Source organism: Mercenaria mercenaria, chromosome 11, assembly GCF_021730395.1.
Source record: "Mercenaria mercenaria strain notata chromosome 11, MADL_Memer_1, whole genome shotgun sequence".
NCBI lineage: Eukaryota > Metazoa > Mollusca > Bivalvia > Venerida > Veneridae > Mercenaria > Mercenaria mercenaria.
In genome coordinates this window covers 10,078,840-10,106,784 of record NC_069371.1, presented here as the reverse complement: position 1 = coordinate 10,106,784, position 27,945 = coordinate 10,078,840, and the positions used below count along the sequence as shown (strand labels likewise).

The window sequence follows — 27,945 nt, the reverse complement described above, 5'->3', positions numbered from 1 at the left end:
AACGCACGCCTGTATTTTTTATTGTGTTTATCCATTGACATGGTAAGGGAAATTTCAATTCAAATTATGCTTGTTACACAAGCTTGATCGACAGCAACTCCATCGATGGATTTTTACATGTGGTATATTTACAAAGGAGCCATTCCCACAGTGCTGAAATATTTAAAAACGTTTTAAGAATATATATAGAATATATAATATAGGTGTAGTAATAGAGAATATCAAACACGTTTTAAGCACGCATATATATATGTGTGTATTAAAACGTGTTTGATATTCAGCATGATGTCAGTAACAAAGATAAATAATCGTACCTGGTTGGAATTTCGAAATAAATCATCATCAAGGCGCTGATATAATTAAAATGAAACTACATACTTAAATGGTATTTAGTTAAAAATCTTAAATATTTTCTGCTTAAAAGCTACTTACTGAAATAATAAATCTTTTTACTTTCTATTCATTCAATTATATACAATCTTCATAATGTTCACAGGTAATTATAAAAGAATACCTCCTCCACAGTGCATCCTAGGTCATACGAAATACCCATTCCAGCACTGATAAGGTTCACAAAGCAAACCTTTAAAGAGAAACATCTACATTTGTATAGAAATGTTTACGAACGAGCAATCAATGAATCCATGTTAATTAGCAATATTATGATTGTCATATTTATGTTATCTGCCCGCTTAGCTCAGTAGAGAGAGCGCAGATCTACGGATCATTGGGTCGTGAATTTGATCCCCGGGCGCCCCGTGACGATTTGATAAAAGACATTGTGTCTGAAATCATTTGTCCTCCACCTCTGATTCATGTGGGGAAGTTGGCAGTTACTTGAGGAGAACAAGTACTGGTACCGAATCCACTGGTTAGGTTAACTGCCCGCCGTTACATAACCGAAGTACTGTTGAAAAACGGCTAAAACCCAAAACAACAAACAAATAAGCATATTTATTTCACTAAAGTAAAAAAAGGAGTAAAAAAGGCAATGCTAGTAAATTCTAAATTAAAGTCACTTAAGCGAACAAGTTTCGTGACAGACACGCATACATAAAGACAAACGAACGGATAAGCAGACAAACACTAGAGGTCGCAAATCTCCCACAACTGCCTAATCATCTGAATAGTAAGTCTGTCTTTATTTAAGAACTGAATAGTATTTTTCTGCGATTCATCGATGTATGAACTGTCAGGAAGTTTACACCTAATTTGCATAAACACGAAGGTGTTTATGGGTGTAAACTTCCTGACAGTTCATACATCGATGAATATCAGAAAAATACCATGCAATCCTTACAATTACAACTATCAAAACTTCTTCCATTTGTTTCCTATTTGAAAAAAAAAAGCAACCTTTTTTTACTGAAATGCAAGCTTTAAGAGTACCTGTGTTCCGCGCATTAATTCCGTCGTCATGGACTCAGGCGAACGACTCATTTGCATATTAATTAGATCTAATGAATACGTGATGGCTTCATTGAGAAATGAAAGTTGGTCACGTGCGAAGCAGCCAACCAAAAACGCGCAAATCTATGAATTGAGTAATAGTTGTAATTATATACTGTTTACGTGTTGGAGTAAGCGACCTATTGATAATTCAAGGGCTATAATTCCGAAGTGCCTTGGCCGATTTGACTATTTATCGAACTTGATTGAGGGCCTATTAGCAAACACATTTTGTTCAAGTTTAGTGAAGATCGGTTGAGAAATGTTCGACTTAAAGTGCGGACAAGATTTGTGAGACACACAAATGTATACATATACATACACATACAGGAGTAAATCAATATCTCTACCACACCACTGTGTGGTGGGAGACATAATAACTATTTATCAGCCAATGTACGAATAACAACTGGATGGGATGAATTAAACGGAAAATAGTACAATGTGTTTTAGAAAACGACTACTACTTTTTCTAATGTAAAATGTGTTGTGTGACACCTAAACTAACAAATCTCTTTAAAATTCACACTTTCACCATTTTTGACACCTTGCAAAAATTTCAAGTGTTACATTATTATAATTAACAAGCTGTACAACATTTATACTCACTTCATCAGGCTGACAGGTAGATATTGTGTTACAGCCGTCTACATTCCAGCCAATGCTACAGGCATAACATTTCAGAGGTTCTGCATTATATGGAGAAACTTTTTAAGTTACTCAACCAACAACATTTTTCTATTTTTGTTCTTCTCTTGAGAAAGAACACTTAGAACTGGTAAGTCACATGTTGTAATTACAAGGTAGCCAATTAAAACCCTTGACCTTAGAAATAACCTCTGACGTTACGTATTCTTTCCTGTTTGAGGTGACTCTCTGGATGATCGCGCTTCGTAGATTACATATTACTAAACTTGAGGATGGAGAAGTGGCGTTGTTGAAACATGCCAAACATCTTATTGATCACAAAGGTTAACATACGGCGTTACCTTTGAATGCATGAACACTATATGAAAACAAACCCCATTGCGACCCTCTCATTGTGCGCAACAAATTCACGCTTCGAATGACCGGATGTCACATTCACGAGATTTAGGAAAGATACTACTAAATTATAGCCATGGATTACTTGCTCAATGTTTGTTGTGTGCGAGGACGTAGACTGTTTAGCGCATCAAAGTGCTACATTAGGATGTTAAACAGAATAAAAACGAATATATATGCCAATAAGGTAGAATGATCTTGTTCTTGCGTCCAATTCTGGGGTTCCACACACTGATGACCAATATTTTAAACAAACATTGCAACCAAAAGTTTACAAGATGATCATAATTCATTTTATACTCTTCTGTGAAATACTGAAATTTACCAGTGAAAAATAAAACTGATATTTTCACTGTTTCAAACAGTGAAAATATCATTTTTATTTTTTCACTGGTACAGAACTACATTTGAATGCGATATGATATGAATTATAAATGATAGGAAATTCCTTGCAAAATGTCTTCAGTTAAGGTAAAGATGTATAAATGATAAAAGGATCATAAATATTTAACATTTTATCATAACAAAATGTCAAAGAATTCAGAAAACGTAATAGAACTATTTATAGTTTTTTCTACAAAGACATCCTGACGTCTCGACATTATCACATTATGATGCGATGCATACGACGCTGCGCGGGCAAACTGAATATAATTTGGTTAAAACCATACAAAATGCATAAGATAAATGGAAAATTTGTTTGTTTCAGTGTAATATATTTCAGTAGTGAACACCATAATTTACATTTTCACTCGTGGCTGCGCCACAAGTGAAAATATTGCATTATAGTGTTCACTCGGTGAAATATATTTCGATCTTACACTAAAACAAACAAATTTCCTCTATATATTCATATAGATGTGCCCTAGAAGGAACTTTTGCTTTGCTTTAGCTTGTTGGAGTTTTTGCTTTATTACCACTAACAGATTAGTGCTGATACAATTGGATCTTTTAAACACATTAGATACATGCTTTTGACAATGCTGCTGATTTGTGTGTCCCAGTTACGGGTATTTAAAACATGTTGGCCGTTTCTAAGAACAACCGAATGGTAGTTAAGATTTTAGCGGAATGGTAAAGTCATCGTCTTTGAAAACAATACATTTAGTCTTTGTGGGACGTTTTTTATGCAAGAATAGCAACAATACATGTTTGTTTTGTTTATCTCGGTTTCGATCACCAACAATCATAAGGACTCCTGCAGACATAAAAGCATGTATTATCTCTATATCAATATCACACATTCACATCGAGTTCTCGCGGCCTTGTATGTTCTTACCGGGCCATCTGCCGTGAAATCACGGCTATTGTTTGGATTTAATGAGTTGATTTTATTCTAACATATTGTTTGTATTATCATTTAGGGTACAGTTACTCTTCAGAAATGTTGGTCATACATGTGTTCTAAGTAGCTGCTATTATTTTGCTACTACATATTTTATTATGTAAGATCTATGAGGAGTAGTCATGTGCATTTCATGTTGTATTATATAAGTTTGAGTTCACGAAGATAACGTGCCTAATCACATGTATTATAAAAACTCAAGAAGATAGAATTAGAGAGGAATATTATGATAAATTAGTGCTGAAAAAGGAGATAGTTTGTAGTTAAATGGATTTACCAATAAAATGGAATATGCTGATAACATTATAATTTATCATTTGGTATTGCCATTGTAAGAATAAGCTTTATAAAATCGATTGGAAACATATATGGCTAAACAGTAAAACTTTTTTCGTATATATACTTTCTTTCACCCTTATTTTCATAGATTTAAATTAAATATTATTGATTTATAAGAAAAATCAGCAATATTCAGTGTGGAAAGGACATTAAATAAATATGTTCAGTCTAACAGAAAAACAAGTCTACCACACCATCACATCGTGTTGCTGCGTATTCGCATCATAATCTCACTCAGTTACACCGTACTTGTGTGAGGCATTTTAAATCTACCGAACTTTTATGCTGACCATAGACATACTATTAGCATTTGCACAAATTTGTGACAATCACTTGAACCGGACTTAATATGAAATAAATGGTGCGAAGAGTTTTGAAAATGAGACTTTTCAATTTATTACAATAATTGAATTTTATTTGTTGTAGACCGTTAAGAATAAACAGCACACGTGTGCATTCCATACAAAAGTTGAAAGCAGTTTAACATGCATGGAACCCGTGCTTACCTTGGCAAAGCTTTTCCTGGCATGATCTTGTTTCCGTATTGTTTCCAGCGCAGTAAAGTCTCGGGTCTGATGGAGGTGGGCTATTGCACTCCCTGTGACGGGTTTGTGTTCCGCTTCCGCATGTGACGTCACATGAAGACCATGAAGTCCATGATCCCCAGCTGCCAGGTGCTGAAAAGAAAGCATCATTTACATAAGGAAGTGACATCTAATTTGTTTAAATTCAAATGAATGGTGCTCCATTATAACAGTGGTGTAAACTAGGAACTGACATGATGTAAAAGAAATGTAAATTTAGACCAAGTAAATAACATAATTAGTAGTAGTATTAATTACATGTAAGCAATATTTTATGGAATTTTTCACATTTCAACTACTAGTATTTTATAAGAAATTGGTATAGAGATGACATTAGATTCATATTTCCTTCAAGAAATGTATGTTTTATTTACAAAACGTTCATCTAGCCTGAAAGATGAAAATATTTACAAAGGTGTGCATTTTAGTATAATTTCACTAGAATGTTTTACCTTTCCATTTGACCACTCTTAGGATATTAAAAAAATCTTATGTGATGAACAATGTTTACCAAATGACCACAACATCCCGAGAGTCTCCTTTTGAGTAAACAGACAATAAAACAATAAAGTTGAATTTTTTGCTAAGCCAGCGGAGTTTTGCTGAAAATGAGGTCATTTTTGCACAAGCTGATGGTAGATTTTGGGTTTTGCTTTAGCATCACATTTTAATCTGAAGGCAAACAACTAAGGCAGTCAGAATAATTTGTCTGTGATAAACTAGTATAATGAAACATGATGTGGTTGCATATGTTGATCTAAAACCCTCTTTGTTTCATCAATGATGCTTATCTAGCTAATGTAGTTCGATGATATCAGGTTTCTTTAATTCACAAAAGGAAATGTTTATGCCAGGAACTTGTGTTTTTAATTCTCTAGCGTATTTTTTCGAATGTTAATGAAACAAAATCATAGAAAAATCACTTCCCACTAAGCATACTTACTTTTCACTGGCGAACAGAATTGGTTGTTACATTTATTATAGTAACAACATTGAAAACAGTAGCCATATGAACGTTTGTTGTGAACTATATCTCTTCCAACAATGCTTAATGTGCTGTTACCATGCCAGGTATAGTCACCATACCGTATATCGTTACAGTTCTGTAAGAAATAAGTATTTTATATATTAATGAAAAAGAGTCGGATAAAGTTTGCGCATTCTTTGCCTAGATATACAAAGGCTGGCAGACACAACAAAACGTTATACCCATACTAAGATATGATAGACATACCAAAACACGGTAGAATTTTCAAACCATCACAGATGTACCAAAATATGATAAGCATACCAAAACCTGATATACAAAGTATGATAGACATACCAAAACTGATGGGCATACCGAAATATGATAGACGTATCAAAATATGATATACATATCAAAACATGTTATATAAACATATTGACATACCTAAAAACGACAGCGTTACCGAAACACGACAGATATTTCAAAGCTGATATGTCTATCAAAATACGATAGAAATACGACAATATCTTTGACATAACAAAATATGATAGACATATCAAAAAGTGATAGTCACGCCAAACCTGACAAGCATGCCAAAACTAACAGGCTTACTTAAACTGATAGACTTACCCAAATAGATTAGGCATACCAAAATATAACAAACATACCAATATATGACAGCGTTACAAAACTGATAAACATACCAAAATTTGATAGACATACAAACATTTGATAGACATGAAAACATGATACATATACCAAAATATGACAGACATAACAAAGCATAGCAGGTATGCAAAAAAAGATAGTCATACCAAATCACGATAGACATACTGGAACATGATATATATCATCTATCATCAAAATATGTTGGACATACGTCAATAGAATAGAAATACCAAAATATTGAAATGTATGCAAATCTTTTAATAACGTTTTCATTTTAATGGCCATCGCAGGTGACTAGCAGATAGAATATATCTCCAAGGTAAATTACAACAGTTATTGTTTACTTTATTATTTTGTATGTATATATAACATGAAATGCTTCGTCTTTAGCATGGGGAGTCATTTTGGTATTAAATACATTAATTTTAGGACTATGGTTATGGTTGGATTATGTAAATATGTCCTGACGCAAAAGCCCTTTGAATTGAAAACAATGGGTTTGCAAAATGTAATTTATTGACCGTTTTATTTTGTTGTTCTATGTCCAGTGGATTCATTTCATGTGTTAATTAGCACCTTGCCAATATTATACAAATAATGCCATACGAAGTCTTAGGTTAAAGAGCATTTATTGTTACAAGACATATTCCATGGATATTTATCATTTCTTCAGATACTGGCAGTTGCAAACATTGTACATGTATTATCATTTCCCTTATTTACTAATATTGCCAGCGCTATGCACCAAATATGTTGATAGTTCATCGTAGGTATTATCCAAGTAGAATTCAGACATCGTGTTGAAAGGAAAAAGTTATGTAATCATCTAAAATAAAAGGGTAGTTTGAAACCAAAAAAACTTTCTGCATTAATAAAGAAACAGGTTATATATGGTAAATATTCAGTAGTTACCGATATCTTTGTACACCCATGTTTACCGCTTCCACCCATACCGGTTGTCGTAAATTGATTGAAGCATGCCTGGAATGAGATATACGCATGATTCAGTGTAAATTGATTGAAGCATGTCTGGAATGAGATATTCGCATGATTCAGTGTAAATTGATTGAAGCATGCCTGGAATGAGATACGCGCATGATTCAGTGTAAATTGATTGAAGCATGTCTGGAATGAGATATTTACGAAAGACCCGTGGTGACATTTCAACTTCATTATTTCACGATTTCTGCTTCATGATTTCACGATTTCCACTTCATGAATTCACAATTTCACGATTTCCACTTCATGAATTCACGATTTCCACTTCACGAATTCTCGATTTCCACTTCACGAATTCACGATTTCACGATGGTGAAATCGTGAATTCATGAAGTTGAAATCGAGAATTCGTGAAGTTGAAATCGTGAATTCGTGAAGTGGAAATCGTGAATTCATGAAGTTGAAATCGTGAAATCGTGAATTCATGAAGTGGAAATCGTGAAATCGTGAATTCGTGAAGTGGAAATCGTGAATTCGTGAAGTTGAAATCGTGAAATCGTGAATTCGTGAAGTGGAAATCGTGAATTCATGAAGTTGAAATCGTGAATTCGTGAAGTGGAAATCGTGAATTCATGAAGTTGAAATCGTGAATTCGTGAAGTTGAAATCGTGAATTCGTGAAGTTGAAATCGTGAAATAGTGAATTCATGAAGTTGAAATCGTGAAATTGTGAATTCGTGAAGTGGAAATCGTGAATTCGTGAAGTTGAAATCGTGAATTCGTGAATTCGTGAAGTGGAAATCGTGAATTCATGAAGTTGAAATCGTGAATTCATGAAGTGGAAATCGTGAATTCGTGAAGTGGAAATCGTGAAATCGTGAATTCGTGAAGTGGAAATCGTGAATTCATGAAGTTGAAATCGTGAAATCGTGAATTCATGAAGTGGAAATCGTGAAATCGTGAATTCGTGAAGTGGAAATCGTGAATTCGTGAAGTTGAAATCGTGAAATCGTGAAGTGGAAATCGTGAATTCATGAAGTTGAAATCGTGAAATCGTGAATTCATGAAGTGGAAATCGTGAATTCGTGAAGTGGAAATCGTGAATTCATGAAGTTGAAATCGTGAATTCATGAAGTGGAAATCGTGAAATCATGAAGTGGAAATCGTGAATTCGTGAAGTGGAAATCGTGAATTCGTGAAGTGGAAATCGTGAAATCATGAAGTGGAAATCGTGAATTCGTGAAGTGGAAATCGTGAATTCGTGAAGTGGAAATCGTGAAATCGTGAATTCGTGAAGTGGAAATCGTGAAATCATGAAGTGGAAATCGTGAATTCGTGAAGTGGAAATCGTGAATTCGTGAAGTGGAAATCGTGAAATCGTGAATTCGTGAAGTGGAAATCGTGAATTCGTGAAGTGGAAATCGTGAAATCGTGAATTCATGAAGTGGAAATCGTGAAATCATGAAGTGGAAATCGTGAATTCGTGAAGTGGAAATCGTGAATTCGTGAAGTGGAAATCGTGAAATCGTGAATTCGTGAAGTGGAAATCGTGAATTCATGAAGTTGAAATCGTGAAATCGTGAATTCATGAAGTGGAAATCGTGAAATCGTGAATTCGTGAAGTGGAAATCGTGAATTCGTGAAGTGGAAATCGTGAAATCGTGAATTCGTGAAGTGGAAATAGTGAATTCATGAAGTTGAAATCGTGAAATCGTGAATTCATGAAGTGGAAATCGTGAATTCGTGAAGTGGAAATCGTGAATTCGTGAAGTGGAAATCGTGAAATCGTGAATTCATGAAGTAAAAATCGTGAAATCGTGATTTCATGAAGTGGAAATCATGAAATCGTGAATTCGTGAAGTGGAAATCGTGAATTCATGAAGTTGAAATCATGAAATCGTGAATTCATGAAGTGGAAATCGTGAATTCGTGAAGTGGAAATCGTGAATTCGTGAAGTTGAAATCGTGAAATAGTGAAGTGGAAATCGTGAATTCATGAAGTGGAAATCGTGAAATCGTGAATTCAAGAAGTGGAAATCGTGAATTCAGGAAGCAGAAATCGTGAAATCGTGAATTCATGAAGTGGAAATCGTGAAATCAAGAAATCGTGAAGTTTTTTCGTGAAATCGTGAATTCGTGAAATCGTGAATTCATGAAGTGGAAATCGTGAAATCAGGAAGCAGAAATCGTGAAATAATGAAGTTGAAATGTCACCACGGGTCTTTCGTAGATATTCGCATGATTCAGTGTAAATTTATTGAACCATGTCTGGAATGAGAAATACGTATGGATTCAATGAAAATAGCCTAAAACATGTCAGGAAAGAAATATTGTGTAAATTGACAGGCGCATGTTTGGAATTAGAAATGTGCGTTATTCAACGCAAATTAACTGGACCATGTTTGGAATGAGAAATGTGCATTATTCAACGCGAATTGACTGGAGCATGTTTGGAATGAGAAATGCGCATTATTCAACGCGAATTGACTGGAGCATGTTTGGAATGAGAAATGCGCATTATTCAACGCAAACTGACTGGAGCAATTGACTGGAGCATGTTTGGAATGAGAAATGTGCATTATTCAACGCAAATTGACTGGAGCATGTTTGGAATGAGAAATGTGCATTATTTAAATCATACGTTATAAATAACGCCCATGATACACCTTCATGAGAAAATACGGTTATAAATATTGCATTTATTTTCTAGATTATCAAGAACATTAAAATTATTTTAAGTCATGGTGACATTAATTCCATAAATATTGAGTCAAGTTAGAATAAAACTTGAATATGTATAGAAATGGTTCATATTCGGACAGACAAACTTAACTTTGGTATATATACAACATGTATGGGACAAAATATCAACATGAAACTGTCAATATCTAAAACTTGAAATGACAATATACCTAGGTTTCTGGAATACACATAAGCACATTAAAATGATAGTCAGGTAAATAACTATATATTACTTGAACAAAAAGTCAGACTTGCACTAGACTTAGCAACTTTTCTAACTACACACCAGTCCTGTTGTTTTTGTTATTATCTCTGCCATATTTTTGGCAGCTGTAAATGAAAATAGGATATGATGTTCACTGATAACAATACTTTATTGTAATAAAACATAACAAGAAATACAATCGGAAAAAAACAACTCATTTAGTCATAATGATTACAATAAGGTAACCTTTAAATAAAAAAATACACAATTATTTAATTTCAAATTACAGCAATACACTTTGAACTTACTGAACCGACGAAATTCAAATTACTGTGCTGTCGGGTAATTTGGCGCACCTAAGATAAACTTTGACACATTTTTGTGAAGAATTAACCTTTCCCTAACATCTTGCAACATTTAAAAGCAACTTACCTCCATGAAACTGGGTCAGATATCACTTGCAGCTGACAAACCGTATTGTTTACATTACATCATTTCTGTCGGCTAATTCCTGCGCATGCTTACTGAAAGTCGTTTATAGTCTATTTCAACTATCCCAGATATGTCATACCCTTTGAAAAGTATTAGTGGTTTGTGGATAAGTGATCTGAGAACTTTGTATTACACAAAAAACTGACTTAAAAGGTTCCATTTTGAAGTATTATTAGGGGCCACTGTCAAATGTTTACACTTCAGATACAGTTTAAACTATGAATTTCATTATCAAATGATGACTATAATATTTAAGGGTATGACCTTGCACTATACCTTTAAATAATGATACACACTATAGATTTCCAGGTCTATGCAATGTTGACATTTGAGAAAAAGTGTTCATCTTTTTCATTGGATTTCATTTTCGTGGGAATTTTTGACAGGAGTGCACATTAACAACTGCATTTAATTGCTTTATATAGAGGGAAATATATTATTTGATGTTTCTGATTTTGTCTACATTAAACGACGGAGCATGGCAGCCATTTTTAACTCGTTTCGGGTAAGTAATCACAGCTTTCAAAGCTGTCCAGCAAAATGAAAGTAAGTTGTGGTTACCAAATTTCATTCAGGATGGCAGTTTCTTTGGTGGATTTTGAACATCTATACTTTGGAAAATACTTACTTCATGTTGGAAAATCTTCTTTTACTGTTTAACAGTGTACATTGTTGTAAAAATGTCAGGTAAACGCATCCACAAACGCTTATTGACGTCAGAGATTGTTTACGTGAATATGCAAATGAAGGTGCGCAGAATTACCCGACGCGCCGAATTAGCCGAAACTGTATACTGATTTTTCACATCTGTTTAGTTGACATAGAACACCCGTCAAAATTTTCAATGTCAACGTGTAATTTTCATCGTCACTAATGGCATTGCATAAATGGATTACCTGTCGTCAATAATTTTCAAATTGCCAAACGAACAAAATGTGTATCATTTTATAAGTAAAAATGAATATGCAACAAAATGATTATCAGTTTTGCATCGAGAAATATGCGGGCTTTTTTTCAGATTAATATTAATATGACGCAAAATTACCATTGCAGAACTCTTATTTTCAAATACCAAAATGTCTACTGATGCACACTAGGAAAATAGTATCCGATATCAACACAAGAGCATATTCTATTGTTCGTAAGGATGTAACCACTTATCTGGATAACGTACAAAAGAGTTATTATAACAGTAGCGCGATTTGGGATGCTTCGCTTGGCTCTCGAGTGGATTTTGCCCCATTGAATCTCATGAGGCATGCATGCGCCGAGTGTGATCCAACCTGGCAATATCCACGAGAGCCGAATACAAAATCCCAGATCTAGCTTCTGTTATAATGACCCTTTTATTCTATATCTAATTTGTCTATCCAACTGTGAACGTTCATTTGCAACACATGACCGTACAATATATATCCTGTATTTTTCTGTATTTAGACGGTTCAAAAAGTCCCATGTTAAACATACGATAAAGCCCGAACCGCGTGAAAATGTTCCGAATGTAAATCGGGTGAAGTAGGCGCTCTATGTACAGATTATGCGTCTTGAAATGAGAAAGACAGAAATACAATAATTAGTGAATCATTTCCAATTTAAACTAAAATAAAATAGATATAGAATAAAAAGGTTATTTAAAATTGAACTGTACAATACGAGATATATTTGAACTCGTACCCAGCTGTGAAAACCATATTGGACTCGCCTAGCGGCTCGTTCAATATGGTTTTCTCAGCTGGGTACTCGTCCAAATATATCTCGTATTATACAGAACAATGTTAAATAACCTAATATTATTATGTATCTCCACCTTTTTGTTTGTTGTTTTCTTATTGAACGAACTTTTCATTTTTTTGTTGATGTTGAAACAGAACTGAATGAGGTTTTCATTGCGCTATTTATGGAACTGTATCAGGTTATGCATATTAAAACGAAAGTAGTCCTATAACATAAAATACAAAAGGTACAATATGGATTTTTCTGCCTTTTCATACGTAATTGTGAAATATAAGCCGTATTTTGACAGAATTTATACAATGTAAAATAAAACAAATTATCGACTCGGGATACAGAAACGAGAATCATTGTATGAATTAACTGCAATCTGAAATTTAATTGTTTAAAAAGTTCCTGTCTTCATAAAGATCAAATATGATATACAATATTTTAACTTGTTCAACAATTCCAAGATATGTCTTAAATTCGCCTTGAAATGTGCGGACTTTTTTTATTCCTCGGCAAATGGACGGATCCAAAACTGTCATTCATTAATGTTTACATAGAACAGACTGTCCAAATTGGACTGTCAAATATGATTGACCTAGCTTACACAATAATCCACGTGCGTGTTGTTTGTGATACCGTGAGCACTTGACCTTGGTATGAATAGAAATACAATAGAAGAAGGAGTTGAAAATGTATCGACAAAAACTGGAACTGTACATATTCCAAAACAAGCACACGAACATGCACATTTCATTTTACTCTGTTATAGACCTTATGCTTATTTATGTCAGTGAGTATGTTCAGTAAAATCTATATAGAAGAAAAATTCTACTTGCGGAAATGTCATCGAAATTGTGGTTTTCCCATAGATATCCATTATGAAAATTTGTGTGAGGTCCAAGTTTTTCAAACGAGTCTAGTAAAACGCAAGTACACGATGGCTTAACTTTCCATGCATATTCTAAGTTTAGAAAACTCAAGGTTTAATGAAATTCTACAATGCAGGAAAAAATGATGAAAAAATTATCCTGACGGGCAGAACTTTAGCCGCAAAATTATCTAATGGCATTACTTGCCGTATAGCGACAAGCACCAAGTTGCACTCATTTTACGACATTTTTATTTCTGGCTGACAAGGCCCAAGAGAGTTACACTCAATTGTTATCGTTGTTATGTTTAATCTAACTTAAATCATCATTTTAGTCATGTGTCCGGTTTTCATTGAAATCTGTCAAACATTTTCGAGACAAAAACAACAAAACAGGTATGAAAAGTTGCTGAGCATGAATATAGTAAAAGTTATTTTCGTAGCAAATATATCAAGACATACGACAAGGAGAAAGACATACGTGCCCGCTGGGGCATTGGACAGTGTTTCCGTCCCAACACAAACTCGACGCCGGACCATGGTCACAGCTGTAGCAAACTAGAGAATCTACAAAAAAAATCAAATGAATGTGCAATATAAAAATCATGTAATTTGGTAAACAAATTATAACAGTTGCACATATTAGCTATGCCTTTATCCCATGAATATATCATTAGCCATTTTAAATGAATGTTTCCCCACCATCAACGCAGTGGTCAAGTGGTAACACTGTCGGACGACTACGAAACTAGGGCTTGTGAGTTCTACCCCTCACTCCTCCACCTGAAGTTACTTATATTTTGATAATGTACCACAGTATAGCTGCTTTACAACTGGCAATTTTAAGGACCAGGAATGCCTCTGGAAATATAGCGGCTTCTGTATCTTGCAGTATCCACTAACTAAATTGATAGTCTTCTAGAGGAGTCGTAGGTAGTGCATAAAATACACACATAAACACAATTTATAAGAAACATCGATACGTTTCTTGTTTAAATAATCAACATTAGTGGACATCTGCTCCTAGAAAGTACAAAGCATTACATTAAAGATTTTGTATACCTTGTCACCAGGGTAGATGCAAATTAACTGTAACGTAGCAATTTATTGTATTTCGTTTAATTTTAATGTTTTAGCTGCTACAATATAAGTTCGTTTATCTCTGTCGCTTAAAATACAAGTTAATTGAAGCACACGGCGCTCAAAAGGTATTTATTATTGGAAGAAGAAGGAAAATACCGGAATTAAACACTTACTAGTTAAAACTGCTCGTCCAACATAATCAGAAGCAGCCACATGTTAATGTCTAATAAATCGGTATTGAAAAAGAATAAACGTTTTTATTTTAGCCTATGCTCTTCAGTGAAATACTGAACTTTATCAGTGAAATAAAATTGTTTTTTTTTTCACTGGTACGGAACTAGATCTACACTTGAATGCGAAATAATATGAATTATAAATGATAGAAAATTCCTTCCAAATATCCCATAGGCATGGGGTTCGAATCACGATACATGCTCTGGAAACTTTTGAAATTGTCTTGATCATCTCCTACCCAACTAAGGTCGCAACTAGTTGTGTCAAGGAAAGGGCTTCGTGTGTATCCCCGATAGACACCGGACACGTTAAAAAAACCCAGGAAATCAAAAAGAGCTAAGTAAGCCAGACATGCCTGTATTTAAAATCTCTTCCAGTGTGTCTTTTCGGTTATAAGTTATCATTACTTATATACCAAAATGTAAATCTTCAAGCAATGAAGTTACGTAAAACAACATGAAATGATCTTTTCCCGCCTAAACATACAACAATCTAATAGAAATATTAAGGCAGACGATGGTTATAGAAAAAAAAGAAAAGAGTTTTAATATTGTATTTTAGGGGGTTTGGATTTATTTCAACTGTCGACTTTGCAGAATTCTCGCTAATAGGACATGCACACACTATTTAAGATATTGATTGTGGCCTCTAACCATCGCCCATGACAGCTGAATATCCTTACTGATCAAACATAAAAAATTTTTACATGCAAGGAGAGAGTTATTCACTGTGGGAGAGTTGTTTTCATTGTTCTCAGCAGATTCAGCTACCAGGAACAGTGTCTGGTGTGCTAAGTACATCAATTTCTTAATTATTCTGTGTTAGATTTTCATTATCAACGTGTTAAAACATATATGATAATAACTAAACAAAAGTTGTACCTGGACAGGCTTGGATGTTACATGTTCTCGTTTCCATACGACTTCCGTTACACACACTAGCTCCAGTAGATGCAGACGGACTATTACACATTCGACTTCGACTTTGCGTTCCATCTCCACATGTGGCGTCACAAGTCGACCAGGTTGACCATTCTGACCAGTTACTGTCTATGCCTTATTATGTATTGAAATAATGTACATTTATGTCTATTTGATATAAGAAAACTACTTGTAACTGTTTCGTTAAATTGTTTGTTTTTGAGCCTAAAGGGTTTAATAAATTGGTAGTCTACAGTTTGTTAGAATAAAGAAAGAGTAGATATAACACTTTATAAAATAAAATTTATATGATAGATTGTTATAAATTAACCTACTTGAAAAAAAAAAAAAAAAAAAAAACGTAAGCAGAAAGCGATAACAATACAGTAAAGCGATTGTAAGTGCAACTAAAGAAACGTCTGTTAGTTCAGCTTCATTTAAATATAGTAAAGTAAAGAAAATAGCACCTGTGTTACAGAGACCACAAAAGTTTTGGCACACTCTCCTGGCTAGCTCAGTGTTTTTGCAAATGTTACTGACTGTATTCATAAAAGCACAGTCTACTTTAATGTCATCCACACACGCCCCATCTATAAAATATTTACATGAGAAATGACTATGTAGCTATGTAGCAGTCAGCATTTAATGAACGATCAAACTTTTTTTCATTTATTTATAACACGTCGTGGTAGTGAAATAATTATAGGTTAGTAACTTTGTATGTGGATATATGCACGAGTTCTGCAACGGTAATATTGCGCGACTTTATGACTTTTGGTTTCTTTCCGTAAATAAATCGAATCATAAACAGATAAGTTGGCGTTTGACTAAGTGACATGTTCCGCAGGTATACTCGTTTCTTTTAAGAAATTAAATATAATAATCTTACTTGAAAATATTGAAAGAAGTTAAATTATCTATGTCCCGAAAACCATTTTTTTATAATTAGAATTAAATCTAATAAACCCACTTAAAAATATTGAAAGAAGATAACTCTTTATGTCCCGAAAACTTGACTATTTTCATAATTATAGAAAACCCCATTACGCTATAAGTCCTTTCATTCCCTATAAAAAAGAATAAAAAATATCAGAAATTTAGCATTGGTACAAAAACTAATATATTCTTTCAAGAGTTCAAGAGATAAACAAGATAGTAAATCAAAAAGTTTCGGACAGGTGCAAGTTAAAAGAAGGTAATACTTATTGTTATCTTCGTAACATAATTAAGAATGATTCGTCAAAATGTATATAGTATAAATACGTAAGACATCATATAAAAAGCAAAAATGTTTCATTTACATGTCACATTGCTTATAGTTTCGTTTCAAATTTACATGTTGCCTTTTACTTTTATTTAAGTATTCCTGTTTTACTTAAACTTCTAAATGTTCATGTTATTCGTGTTATCCTTTTTATAATTACATGTATTGTATTCATGTATTAAGTTTGTTACATGTTTTAAGTACATTACATGGTACATTTTAATTAAGTACAAAATTTTGACATTCATGTTCTCTTTCATTATTCTTGATAATTACACTCTGTTTTGAGCAGATGTATTAAGATTTTGCGTTATGTTTTCATCATAATTCTATAATATTCGTATCAGCATCTCAGTGTAAAATTAACATTCTGAAATGGACGGTGCACAGAAGAACTTTCGTATATATAAATAACTTGTGTATTGTGTGACACTATGAAGCAAATCAACAATGACTGAAACAAATAAAACATTTACTCAAGAAAGTGTTATAATTATGTATATTCTATCAACTAAGGTTTTTATGTGATGTAATTTAGTTTGTTGTTTAGGCCCTATCTCTTGAACTGTAGTAAAGATTTGATGCCATCCACTGGGGTAGGTTGCTTTTTTTTTTTTTGGAAAATGCAACTTCTAGATGACAGACAATGAGAGTTGCTACCGGTTACTCTAATTAGCTGTTTTAAACAGACCCTGTAGTGTTTGACTAAATGACATGGTTGACAGGTATACTCGTTTCTATAATATAAAAATGATCCAGAATATAAACACGGGATTGAGATATGTAAGGTACTTCCATTAAATAACTAAATAAATAAATAAACAATATGTATTTAAGTCCTTGATCCGAGATGCAGGTCTTATTAATTTAGAGTTTTTTCTTCCATTATAAATCGTTTTAAAAGGAAATTTCCGTCAAAGCTCCAAAGGTCCTTCATAAGAATTTATTTACAATACTATTTTAAGTATCGTGTAATATGTTTATTTTTAATTTAAGAAACAAGCCTACCATATGAGATACTGGTAATAAAAATACATTTCGACTTGTTTCGCATTCACCACAGTAATATATACATTTCATGGTTTAACAATATGTAACAGTATCTATAGCTTACATTTTGCTTGCCCACAAAGATATTTATTGCAGTTGTCCGAGCTGCAACATTCTGTGCACTACTGCACTGCCTGACGTTTATACACTAGTGGAGATGATGCGTCATTCTGCTGTGTTTTGCAATTCTAAAAACAGGAAAGCATGCCTATAGAGCTGATTTAACATAAAAGCAACGAATTTTAGAGCTAAATGCAGATTCGGTATATATAAACGTACTTTTTGAAAATCATTTTAAAATTTTATTCTTACCAGAAGTTAAAGTAATACAATATCTTACGAAAACATTATTCACAGAAAATTTATTAGCTACATTACTTTAGGCAAAATGTCGAATACTCATTAATATAGCTGTGTTAACTGATAAATATACTATATAAAATAAATTGCAAAGTACTACCAAAATTAGCGTTAAAATTGTTATCGCTGTCATGAAGAATTGTTGTATTTTTCTGTAATTTACATTAGTAGCTCTGTGTGCATTATTCGTGAAGAGAAGACAAACAAAATGAAGTGGAAAACCTGTACCTTGTTATCTATACAACCCATTGAAACATTGACCGAGTCTCCAATATTCACCGTATGTTGAAAGCATGACTGAAAAGTGAAAGAGATCGCTGAAAACATGCATTGATCTGAAATCATCTACGAATAATTGAACTAAACAAAAATACTACTGGGTGCTCAAGTGTATAGTCTTATTTTACTACAATAAAACAAGAGTTCGTCGAACACGAAATGCCCCCACCTCCTTGATGCATTCAGTAATTGCACAAGGAACAGAAATTATTTGCTCACTGTAAACAAAAGTTCTACTGTTCTGGTTCAATGTGACCTTGAACTTTGACCTAATGACCTCAAAATCAACAGGGGTCATCTGCTGGTCATGGTCAACCTCCCTTTCAATTTTTGTTTGTGATCCTAGGCCCAAGCGTTCTCAAGTTATCGTCCAGAGGCCGTTAAACCGTTCCTGGCCAATGTGACCTTGAACTTTGGCCTACTGACCTCAAAATCTATAGGGATCATCTACTGGTCATGACCAACTTCCCTATAAATTTTCCTGGTCCTAGTCCCAAGCACTCTTGAATTATCGCTCTGAAACCGTTTTACTGTTCCGGGTCACCGTGACCTTGACCTTTGACCTACTGATCTCAAAATCAATAGGGGTCATTTGCTGGTAATGATCAACCCGCTATTAACTTTCACGATCCTGGGCCCAAGCAATCTTGAGTTATCATCCGGAAACGGTTTAATTGTTCCGGATCACTGTAACCTTGATCTTTGATATACTGAGCTTAAAATCAATAGAGGTCATTTGCTGGTCATGACCAACCTCACTATAAACTTTCATGATCCTAGACCAAAGCATACTTTAGTTATCATCCGGAAATCATTTAACTGTTCAGGGCCACTGTGACCTTGACCTTTGACATACAGATATCAAAATCAATAGGAGTTATCTGCTGGTGATGACCAACCTTCCTATCAACTTTCATGATCCTAGGCCAAAGTGTTCTTAAGCTATCATCCGGAAAAGGATTGGTCTACATACCGGCCGGCCGACTGACAGACCGACATCTGCAAAACAATATGTCCCTCCTTCTTCGAAGGTGGTGGTGGTGGGGGAATGGGGTAGGGGGGCGGGGGGCATAACAAAACCAATCCGCTTATACTAGATTTAGAAAACGACAAAGCAGAATGAACCGGAATGCACGGTAAAGACATATCGATACCTTTAGCTTTGCGAAAAGCATCAGTGGAATTGCTTTAAAATCATAAAGATTGAAAATTATGACTTAAGTGCACGATTTGTGAAACAATTGTGCACTTCCTGTGAAAAGTACGAAACTTCAAAATGGCCATCAAAATTCAAGATGGCCGCCACAATTAAAAATTGTATTTGAAAACTCTCTAGCTTTGTATATATTGCGAGAAAATAAAGAAAGTAAGCATTATAGTATAAAGAAATATCAAGCTACAAATAAGCCCTACATGCAAACAGAAAAAGGTCCAATATGGCGACCTAATTTCAAGATGGCAACCATAAAACCATTTTTCCAAGATTGCTATTCAGATGAGTATATTGTGCAAAAATTACGAAACGCTGCATATATTGGTAAACTATGTTCCTCAAACAACTTTTACAAAAGTTTACATTTGTCAAACAAATTTAATATTGCCAACAGAGTTCAAGATGGCGCCCATAAAATTATTTTCCACGAAATTCGAACTTCAATTGGGCATATTGTGCGAAAAGAATGAAACATTGCATTCTAGTGCATATATTTGTAAATCAATTGTAACACTGACGTTGGATAAATAGATTCAATATGGCAAACAAAATTCTAGATTGCCACCATAAAATATTTTTTCCATGAACTTCTTGGCATCAATTGGGCATATTGTGTGAAAATCATGAAATGTTGAATTGCAGTACATATTTGTAAAATATGCTTCTTAAACATATATTACACTTATATTTTGTAAATAAATCCAAAATGACAAACAAATTCAAGATTGCCACCATAAAATCTGTGGGTATAGGTTTACTACGGAAATGCACACGTGATCTCGTATTGCTACAACAGGTCATGGTAAATTCCATTTAATTAATTATCGTTCCTTATGTTGGTATATCTTGTTCTGCTGCCATAGACTGGCCCTTGATTCAACCTGCACTTCTAGTTAAAACATGTTTATTTCAGCAGTTGGTGAATCATTTACAAAATAATGATTGAAGAAATGGACAGACGACTATGCTGAGTATCACCTTCTTGGCAAGGAGCAGTAATGCTGTCGATGTAGGAAGGATATGACCACTCTGCTGTCCTTTCTGTGCAAACAGCTCTATTTTGGCATCACTGACACAATGATTCTGTTGCACTTGTTCTGTCATACAAAAGGACAACAAACTTCTAAAGTACTTATTAAATGGCAATTACTTTACTTAAAAATCGCAGCTGTGGTTGCTGGAAGCCCCGGTGTTGTTTTCAAGGGATGTGCAGGTTTCTTCCCTTTTTCGCTGAAGAAGAAATGGGTCTGGTAACAACTAGCTTTGAAAATGTCTTAAAAGTAGATATCCCATACGATGTCACACCTTGTTAGAATTCTTGGAAGGACTTTTACATTGTGGTAAAAGTAATTATGTTGAATACTCCATGCCTAATTTTCAGTCTGTTCAAAGTTTCATACCCATTCAATAACTCTGTATGAACTATGGATGCTTCATTTGATTAATAGACAGATTCTCAATTGTTGACAGTAGTTCCGACATTGTTTCTGACCAAAAACAACCCAACATGGAGAGAACCGGAAATAGGATTTGATTTTTCAATTAACTTTGAATCACAAACTTCAAAGTAGAAAATTTACGAAATATGTCTGGATTCTTTCTGAAAAGGTGACAGCATCTCAGAGGTTGACGGGTAACCTTCTTGAATTGTTGGGTGTAATCCTATGTAAAGAACCATATTATCTACTTATTAAGTGCATAAAAATCCCTCTCTAACTGATTTAACAAATACCAATAGAGTCAAAGTTCAGATCAAATTTCGGAAATAGGCTCCAACATTGTATTTGCGCACAATCAACCGGTTCGTTTTTCGGGAAATTGGTTGAAATATTACACAATTTCCTCGTATGAAGTGCTAAATTAAGAGAGATGCTATGTATTCACTGTATGCTCCCTGATGTAGATTACAGTAATTTCATAGACATGCCTTGTCCGGGGCATACGACTAGGTATCTGGAGGAAACTTCGCTTTCTCTCGTAGCAGTATTTGAGAAGGTCAAAGCAGCTATCCATTTACTATCTCTAGAAGGTCAAATCATGTGGTTTGGATATTAAAATATGTCAATAGTTGATATACCTTTGATACACTTATTTGGAGTGGAGTTGTATTTTCATACTTTTGCTAGTCAATATACATCTACGCCTGTGTTTAAAAATTATTTCACACTTTTTTTTCATTTTTTTAAAAACAAACAAATATCAATATCAAAAAAGAGTTTAAAACAGTTTCAATACTCCATTATGCTCTGTACACTAACAGATGCATTACTGACCTAACAAGCACCTGCTATATCTATCTGAGGCAAATAACTGACCTGACAAGCCCCTGCTATACCTATCTGAGGCAAATTACTGACCTGACAAGCACCTGCTATACCTATCTGAGGCAAATTACTGACCTGACAAGCACCTGCTATACCTGACTGAGGCAAATAACTGACCTGACAAGCACCTGCTTAACCTATCTGAGGCAAATTACTGGCCTGACAAGCACCTGCTATACCTGACCTGACAAGCACCTCCTATACCTGACTGAGGCAAATTACTGACCTGACAAGCAACTGCTATACCTGACTGAGGCAAATTACTGATATGACAAGCACCTGCTATACCTAACTGAGTCAAATTACTGATCTGACAAGCACCTGCTATACCTATCGGAGGCAAATTACTGACCTGACAAGCACCTGCTAAACCTATCTGAGGCAAATTACTGGCCTGACAAGCACCTGCTATACCTGACCTGACAAGCACCTCCTATACCTGACTGAGGCAAATTACTGACCTGACAAGCAACTGCTATACCTGACTGAGGCAAATTACTGATATGACAAGCACCTGCTATACCTAACTGAGTCAAATTACTGATCTGACAAGCACCTGCTATACCTATCTGAGGCAAATTACTGACCTGACAAGCACCTGCTAAACCTATCTGAGGCAAATTACTGACCTGACAAGCACCTGCTATACCTGACTGAGGCAAATAACTGACCTGACAAGCACCTGCTAAACCTATCTGAGGCAAATTACTGGCCTGACAAGCACCTGCTATACCTGACCTGACAAGCACCTCCTATACCTGACTGAGGCAAATTACTGACCTGACAAGCAACTGCTATACCTGACTGAGGCAAATTACTGATCTGACAAGCACCTGCTATACCTAACTGAGTCAATGGCTGCCTTTCTTTGCAATCACAGATGTAACAATCATCTCTAAAAATCATTTTAATATATTAATTTTGTATTAACAAAACTTTCACATAAAATAATGCGGTAAAATGATATTTTGCTAATTAAAATGTCTGGAAATCATTTTCTGAGCTTTATGTCGTGTTTTTACTCTTGACATTTTAGATTATTATTATTATTATTATTATACCAGATTTATATAGCGCCCTTTTCATGATCAATTTCACGTTCAAAGGCGCTTTACATAGTTCAAATGCAGCCACACAGGGCGCATAATTCATCCTCTACTAGTACAGACACAGAGCGATCTGACCAGAGGGACAGAGTGAGACAAAGCCCCCACGACAGGGAGATCAGAAATCAGATACAGGCTTGTCCGGCTAACTTAGCCTAGCTCGTTGCGAATAGACAGTCTGGTTCTTTAACGTGCCCAGTGTATAGCACTGATACACGCAAGGATTGCCTGGTCAGGTCAGGTAAACAAAGGCAAAGATACTCAGGTAAACAAAGGGGGACAACCTTCAATCATAATTTTTGCATGTAAACAAAATGGAAACAGCTTTTATACATATCTGTTAAGTATCGAAAAATGGAAATAACATTAGATAAGGTAATGTGTATTTTCAGTCCAGAAAATATATACAATATGACTAGTTATGACTAGTATGTATTGGAAATTATAAACAATCAAGTGTCAGTAGTGAAAATCCATAAATCGGATCCATAAATTAATTCATAGAGCTGATCATCTTGGAATATTGTGGCCGTAATGGGTTTTGTCTCAGTGTGGTTCTCTAGATTATAAAGTGTTTATATTATAAATATTACGTACTGTTTTAGTTAACATCCCTTTTAAATTTTCAAATAATAGATTATTTGGCGGCCATTTCGGATTTTTACGGCCATATTGATTTTTCAATATGAATCGTGCACATATTCAATGCGTACGTACTATAATAATCTACTATTATTTCGATGTTCAAGTTTTTCATGATATGCATACTTATTTTGCCATTTTCTCATAAAACGGTGAATTATGAGGTGGGCCGGTGGTCTAGTGGTAACACGCTTGGCTGTCAATCCAGAGGTCTATTCGGAAAGAGCTAGGCTAAGTTAGCCGGACACGTCTGTATCTGAAAAATTCTCTCTGTCTGTTCTGTGGGCTTTATCTCACTCTGTCCCTCTGGTCAGATCGCTCTGTGTCTGTACTAGTAGAGGATGATTTTGCGCCCTGTGTGGCTGCAGTTGCTGTAAAGCGCCTTCTAACGTGTTTATCATGAAAAGGGCGCTATATAACTCTGGTATAATAATCTTGGATTTTAGCGGCTTTCTTGGATTTCAACAAACTGCATCCCAGGCTTAAGTGAAGTGTATTATATTTATCTACTACCATGCCAAGTTTCATGCTTTTCACAGAAGGTGCACAATTTGCCACGTTTTATGCACGGATTTCTTGCAGTTTTGCTTGTCTCAGGACATGTTTTATGGGGATGGCTTACGTGAAGTGTTTACGGAGAGGGAGAAAAATGGAATTCATAAGGCTGATCACGAACTTTGTGTAAACGGCATATAACTTGGCGCTGATATAACAATTTTCAAGATTATATATTAACCTATATGTTCACGAGACTTTCTAGGACATTGAAGGAGAAAAGCTCAATTAAGGCTCTCTAACGATTTATTGACAGAGGAGCATTTTCCTTGACATGCTGGTATATAATGATGTAACCTAGGTACATTACTTGTGCTCTAAATCGGCCAGCGAATGCTTACCTCACCATATATGCTGGTATAGAATTATGTATCCTTGGTACGTTACCTATGCTCTAAATCGGCCAATGAATGATTACCTCACCATGATGGTATAGAATTATGTATCATTGGTACGTTACCTGTGCTCTAAATCGGCCAACGAATGCTTACCTCACCATGATGGTATAGAATTATGTATCCTTGGTACGTTACCTATGCTCTAAATCGGCCAACGAATGATTACCTCACCATGATGGTATAGAATTATGTATCCTTGGTACGTTACCTATGCTCTAAATCGGCCAACGAATGATTACCTCACCATGATGGTATAGAATTATGTATCCTTGGTACGTTACCTATGCTCTAAATCGGCCAACGAATGATTACCTCACCATGATGGTATAGAATTATGTATCCTTGGTACGTTACCTGTGCTCTAATCTGTCAGAGAATACTTACCTCACCATGCTGGCATAGAATTATGTATCCTTGGTACGTTATCTATGCTCTAAATCGGCCAACGAATGTTTACCTCACCATGCTGGTATAGAATTATGTATCCTTGGTACGTTACCTGTGCTCTAAATCGGCCAACGAATGCTTACCTCACCATGATGGTATAGAATTATGTATCATTGGTACGTTACCTATGCTCTAAATCGGCCAACGAATGATTACCTCACCATGATGGTATAGAATTATGTATCCTTGGTACGTTACCTATGCTCTAAATCGGCCAACGAATGATTACCTCACCATGATGGTATAGAATTATGTATCATTGGTACGTTACCTGTGCTCTAAATCGGCCAACGAATGCTTACCTCACCATGATGGTATAGAATTATGTATCCTTGGTACGTTACCTATGCTCTAAATCGGCCAACGAATGATTACCTCACCATGATGGTATAGAATTATGTATCCTTGGTACGTTACCTATGCTCTAAATCGGCCAACGAATGATTACCTCACCATGATGGTATAGAATTATGTATCCTTGGTACGTTACCTATGCTCTAAATCGGCCAACGAATGATTACCTCACCATGATGGTATAGAAGTATGTATCCTTGGTACGTTACCTGTGCTCTAATCTGTCAGGGAATACTTACCTCGCCATGCTGGCATAGAATTATGTATCCTTGGTACGTTATCTATGCTCTAAATCGGCCAACGAATGTTTACCTCACCATGCTGGTATAGAATTATGTATCCTTGGTACGTTACCTGTGCTCTAATCTGTCAGAGAATACTTACCTCACCATGTTGGCATAGAATTAAGTATCCTTGGTACGTTACCTGTGCTCTAATCTGCCAGAGAATACATGTACTTACCTCACCATGCTGTTACGTTGATACGTTACCTGTGCTCTAAATCGACCAACGAATGCTTACCTCACCAGGCTGGTAGAGAATGATATTCCCGTGTTCGTTACTTGTGCTCCAATCGGCCAGAGAATACTTACCTCACCATACTGACATTGAGACACACCTGTACATGTGCTTGCATCAGCAATATTTGAGCAGCTGAAACATTGCAAACCATCTGGAAGACGTAAAATAAAACTTCTTGTTTTTTAAATTGTATATTTTTTACCAGTTTCAATAACAAAGGAATACATTTGTAGTTTAAAATGTTTAAAGAGATGTAACAGAATCGTCCACAATTCACCTAAAGTATAGTAATTACAATATTCTTCTAATTATCTTCTGTTTATAAATAAAACATGCCATATTTCGCAGTAAATAAAAAATAATACTCAAACTGAGAAATTTAGAGTTTTTAAATATTTCATCAAAATTGCGATAATTTTGTTTCCACGGCAACAAAAACAAAATGGCAGGTATATTAAATTTCTAGATACATAATATTTGAACTGTTTTAAAATTTTACTTATTTCCATAAAATAAAGTCTCTACTTTTTCCAGATATAATGAAAGAAATTACCATTAACATCTTACACTCAAGAAACATATGAAATTAATCTATTTAAAAGGTTATTTGCTAAACAAAGAATTCAGCGGTGTGTAAATGACGTCATAATCACAGTAAAATGGCTGCCTGCATGATCAGCCATTTTTGATAAATTTCGAACTGCCATCCGATTTCAAAAACTCTTTCAGAATATGAAACACTTAAAACTAACTTCTTTTTAGGCATTCCTTGCCCTTTTACACCCTTCTTCTTTACGTAGATATACATACCCACAGCTCCTTTGGTGGGAAGTAAGTAGATTGTCAATAGAACTGAAAATAGAAGTAATGAATGAAAGCAAGAAACTGCAGTTTTAGGATATTAAGGATGAAAGTAATAGTTTCTTACTCACGATCGTCTCGACATTTGCATTCAAGTTACCTTAAAGAAGAAAAACAATCCGTTCTCTTTATATTTCATTAGACTTCGAATGCGTGCTATATTTTAAATGAGTTGCATTCCCTTTTGTATAAATTGTCTATGTTAACTGATAAAAATATTTCTAAATCTAGTGGAAGAAAAGCTATCTGGGTCATATCTCGTTACGTTTGAAGCCTCCTTGGTAACCTCGTTCATTATCCAGTAGCTACAATTTCATGTATTTTCATGTTTTTGTGTAGTTAATAGCATACATGAATACGCAAATACATACATTCACATAATTATTATTACGTTAGCATGTAATTCCAAGAATGTGTGATCGATGTATTATGAGGATTTTCAAATACTAATACCTTTGAAAGGATTTTTTTTTGAAACTGACATCAAACGTTTAATCTTAAAGAACAAAAAACAGCACACAGCTGACTAAAAGTTTTATATTTTGATTTTGATCGACCTTGGTCTCTTTAACAAATGAAAAGTAATTTGTTTTTTCTATATATTTAAATCTATTTTAAACACATCTCTCATCCAAATTTTCAGTTCTTCGTCATGTCAGTTTTTCAGTCTGTCTTGTTTCGTCGTCTTGTCTATTTGATTTCTTCCTGTATATTTTTCTTGTCACTTTGTCTCGTGTCTTTGCATGTCTGTCTGTCTGTCCTGTCTATTTCTATGTCTGTCTGTATGTATGTCTTTCCTATCTCTTTGTTTTGTCCATTTGTATCAATGTATGTCTGTCCAGTATCTATATTGATAGTTACTTACATATTGTGAAACGTGTCAATTTCCCCTCCATTAGACACATCGCGTACTGAAATCGGAATATGCCCTTTAAGCAAATGTTCGCAGTTGTGTCAAATTGATAACTA

At 34.7% G+C, this 27,945-nt stretch overlaps 1 protein-coding gene across 1 annotated transcript; it reads right to left on the bottom strand.

Moving 5' to 3' along the window:
* Positions 1 to 7: 7 nt before the first annotated feature.
* Positions 8 to 27,945, bottom strand: LOC123532486 (thrombospondin-1-like). Its single transcript, XM_053518522.1, has 14 exons — positions 27,842 to 27,945; positions 26,926 to 26,967; positions 26,187 to 26,266; positions 18,504 to 18,572; positions 17,980 to 18,103; positions 16,069 to 16,191; positions 15,563 to 15,736; positions 13,846 to 13,931; positions 7,310 to 7,378; positions 5,705 to 5,864; positions 4,684 to 4,854; positions 2,059 to 2,138; positions 515 to 583; positions 8 to 153 (listed from the first exon to the last, which is right to left on the bottom strand). Exons 6-14 carry the CDS (start codon positions 16,148 to 16,150, stop codon positions 55 to 57), a joined length of 990 nt encoding a protein of 329 aa, XP_053374497.1. The 5' UTR covers positions 16,151 to 16,191; positions 17,980 to 18,103; positions 18,504 to 18,572; positions 26,187 to 26,266; positions 26,926 to 26,967; positions 27,842 to 27,945; the 3' UTR covers positions 8 to 54.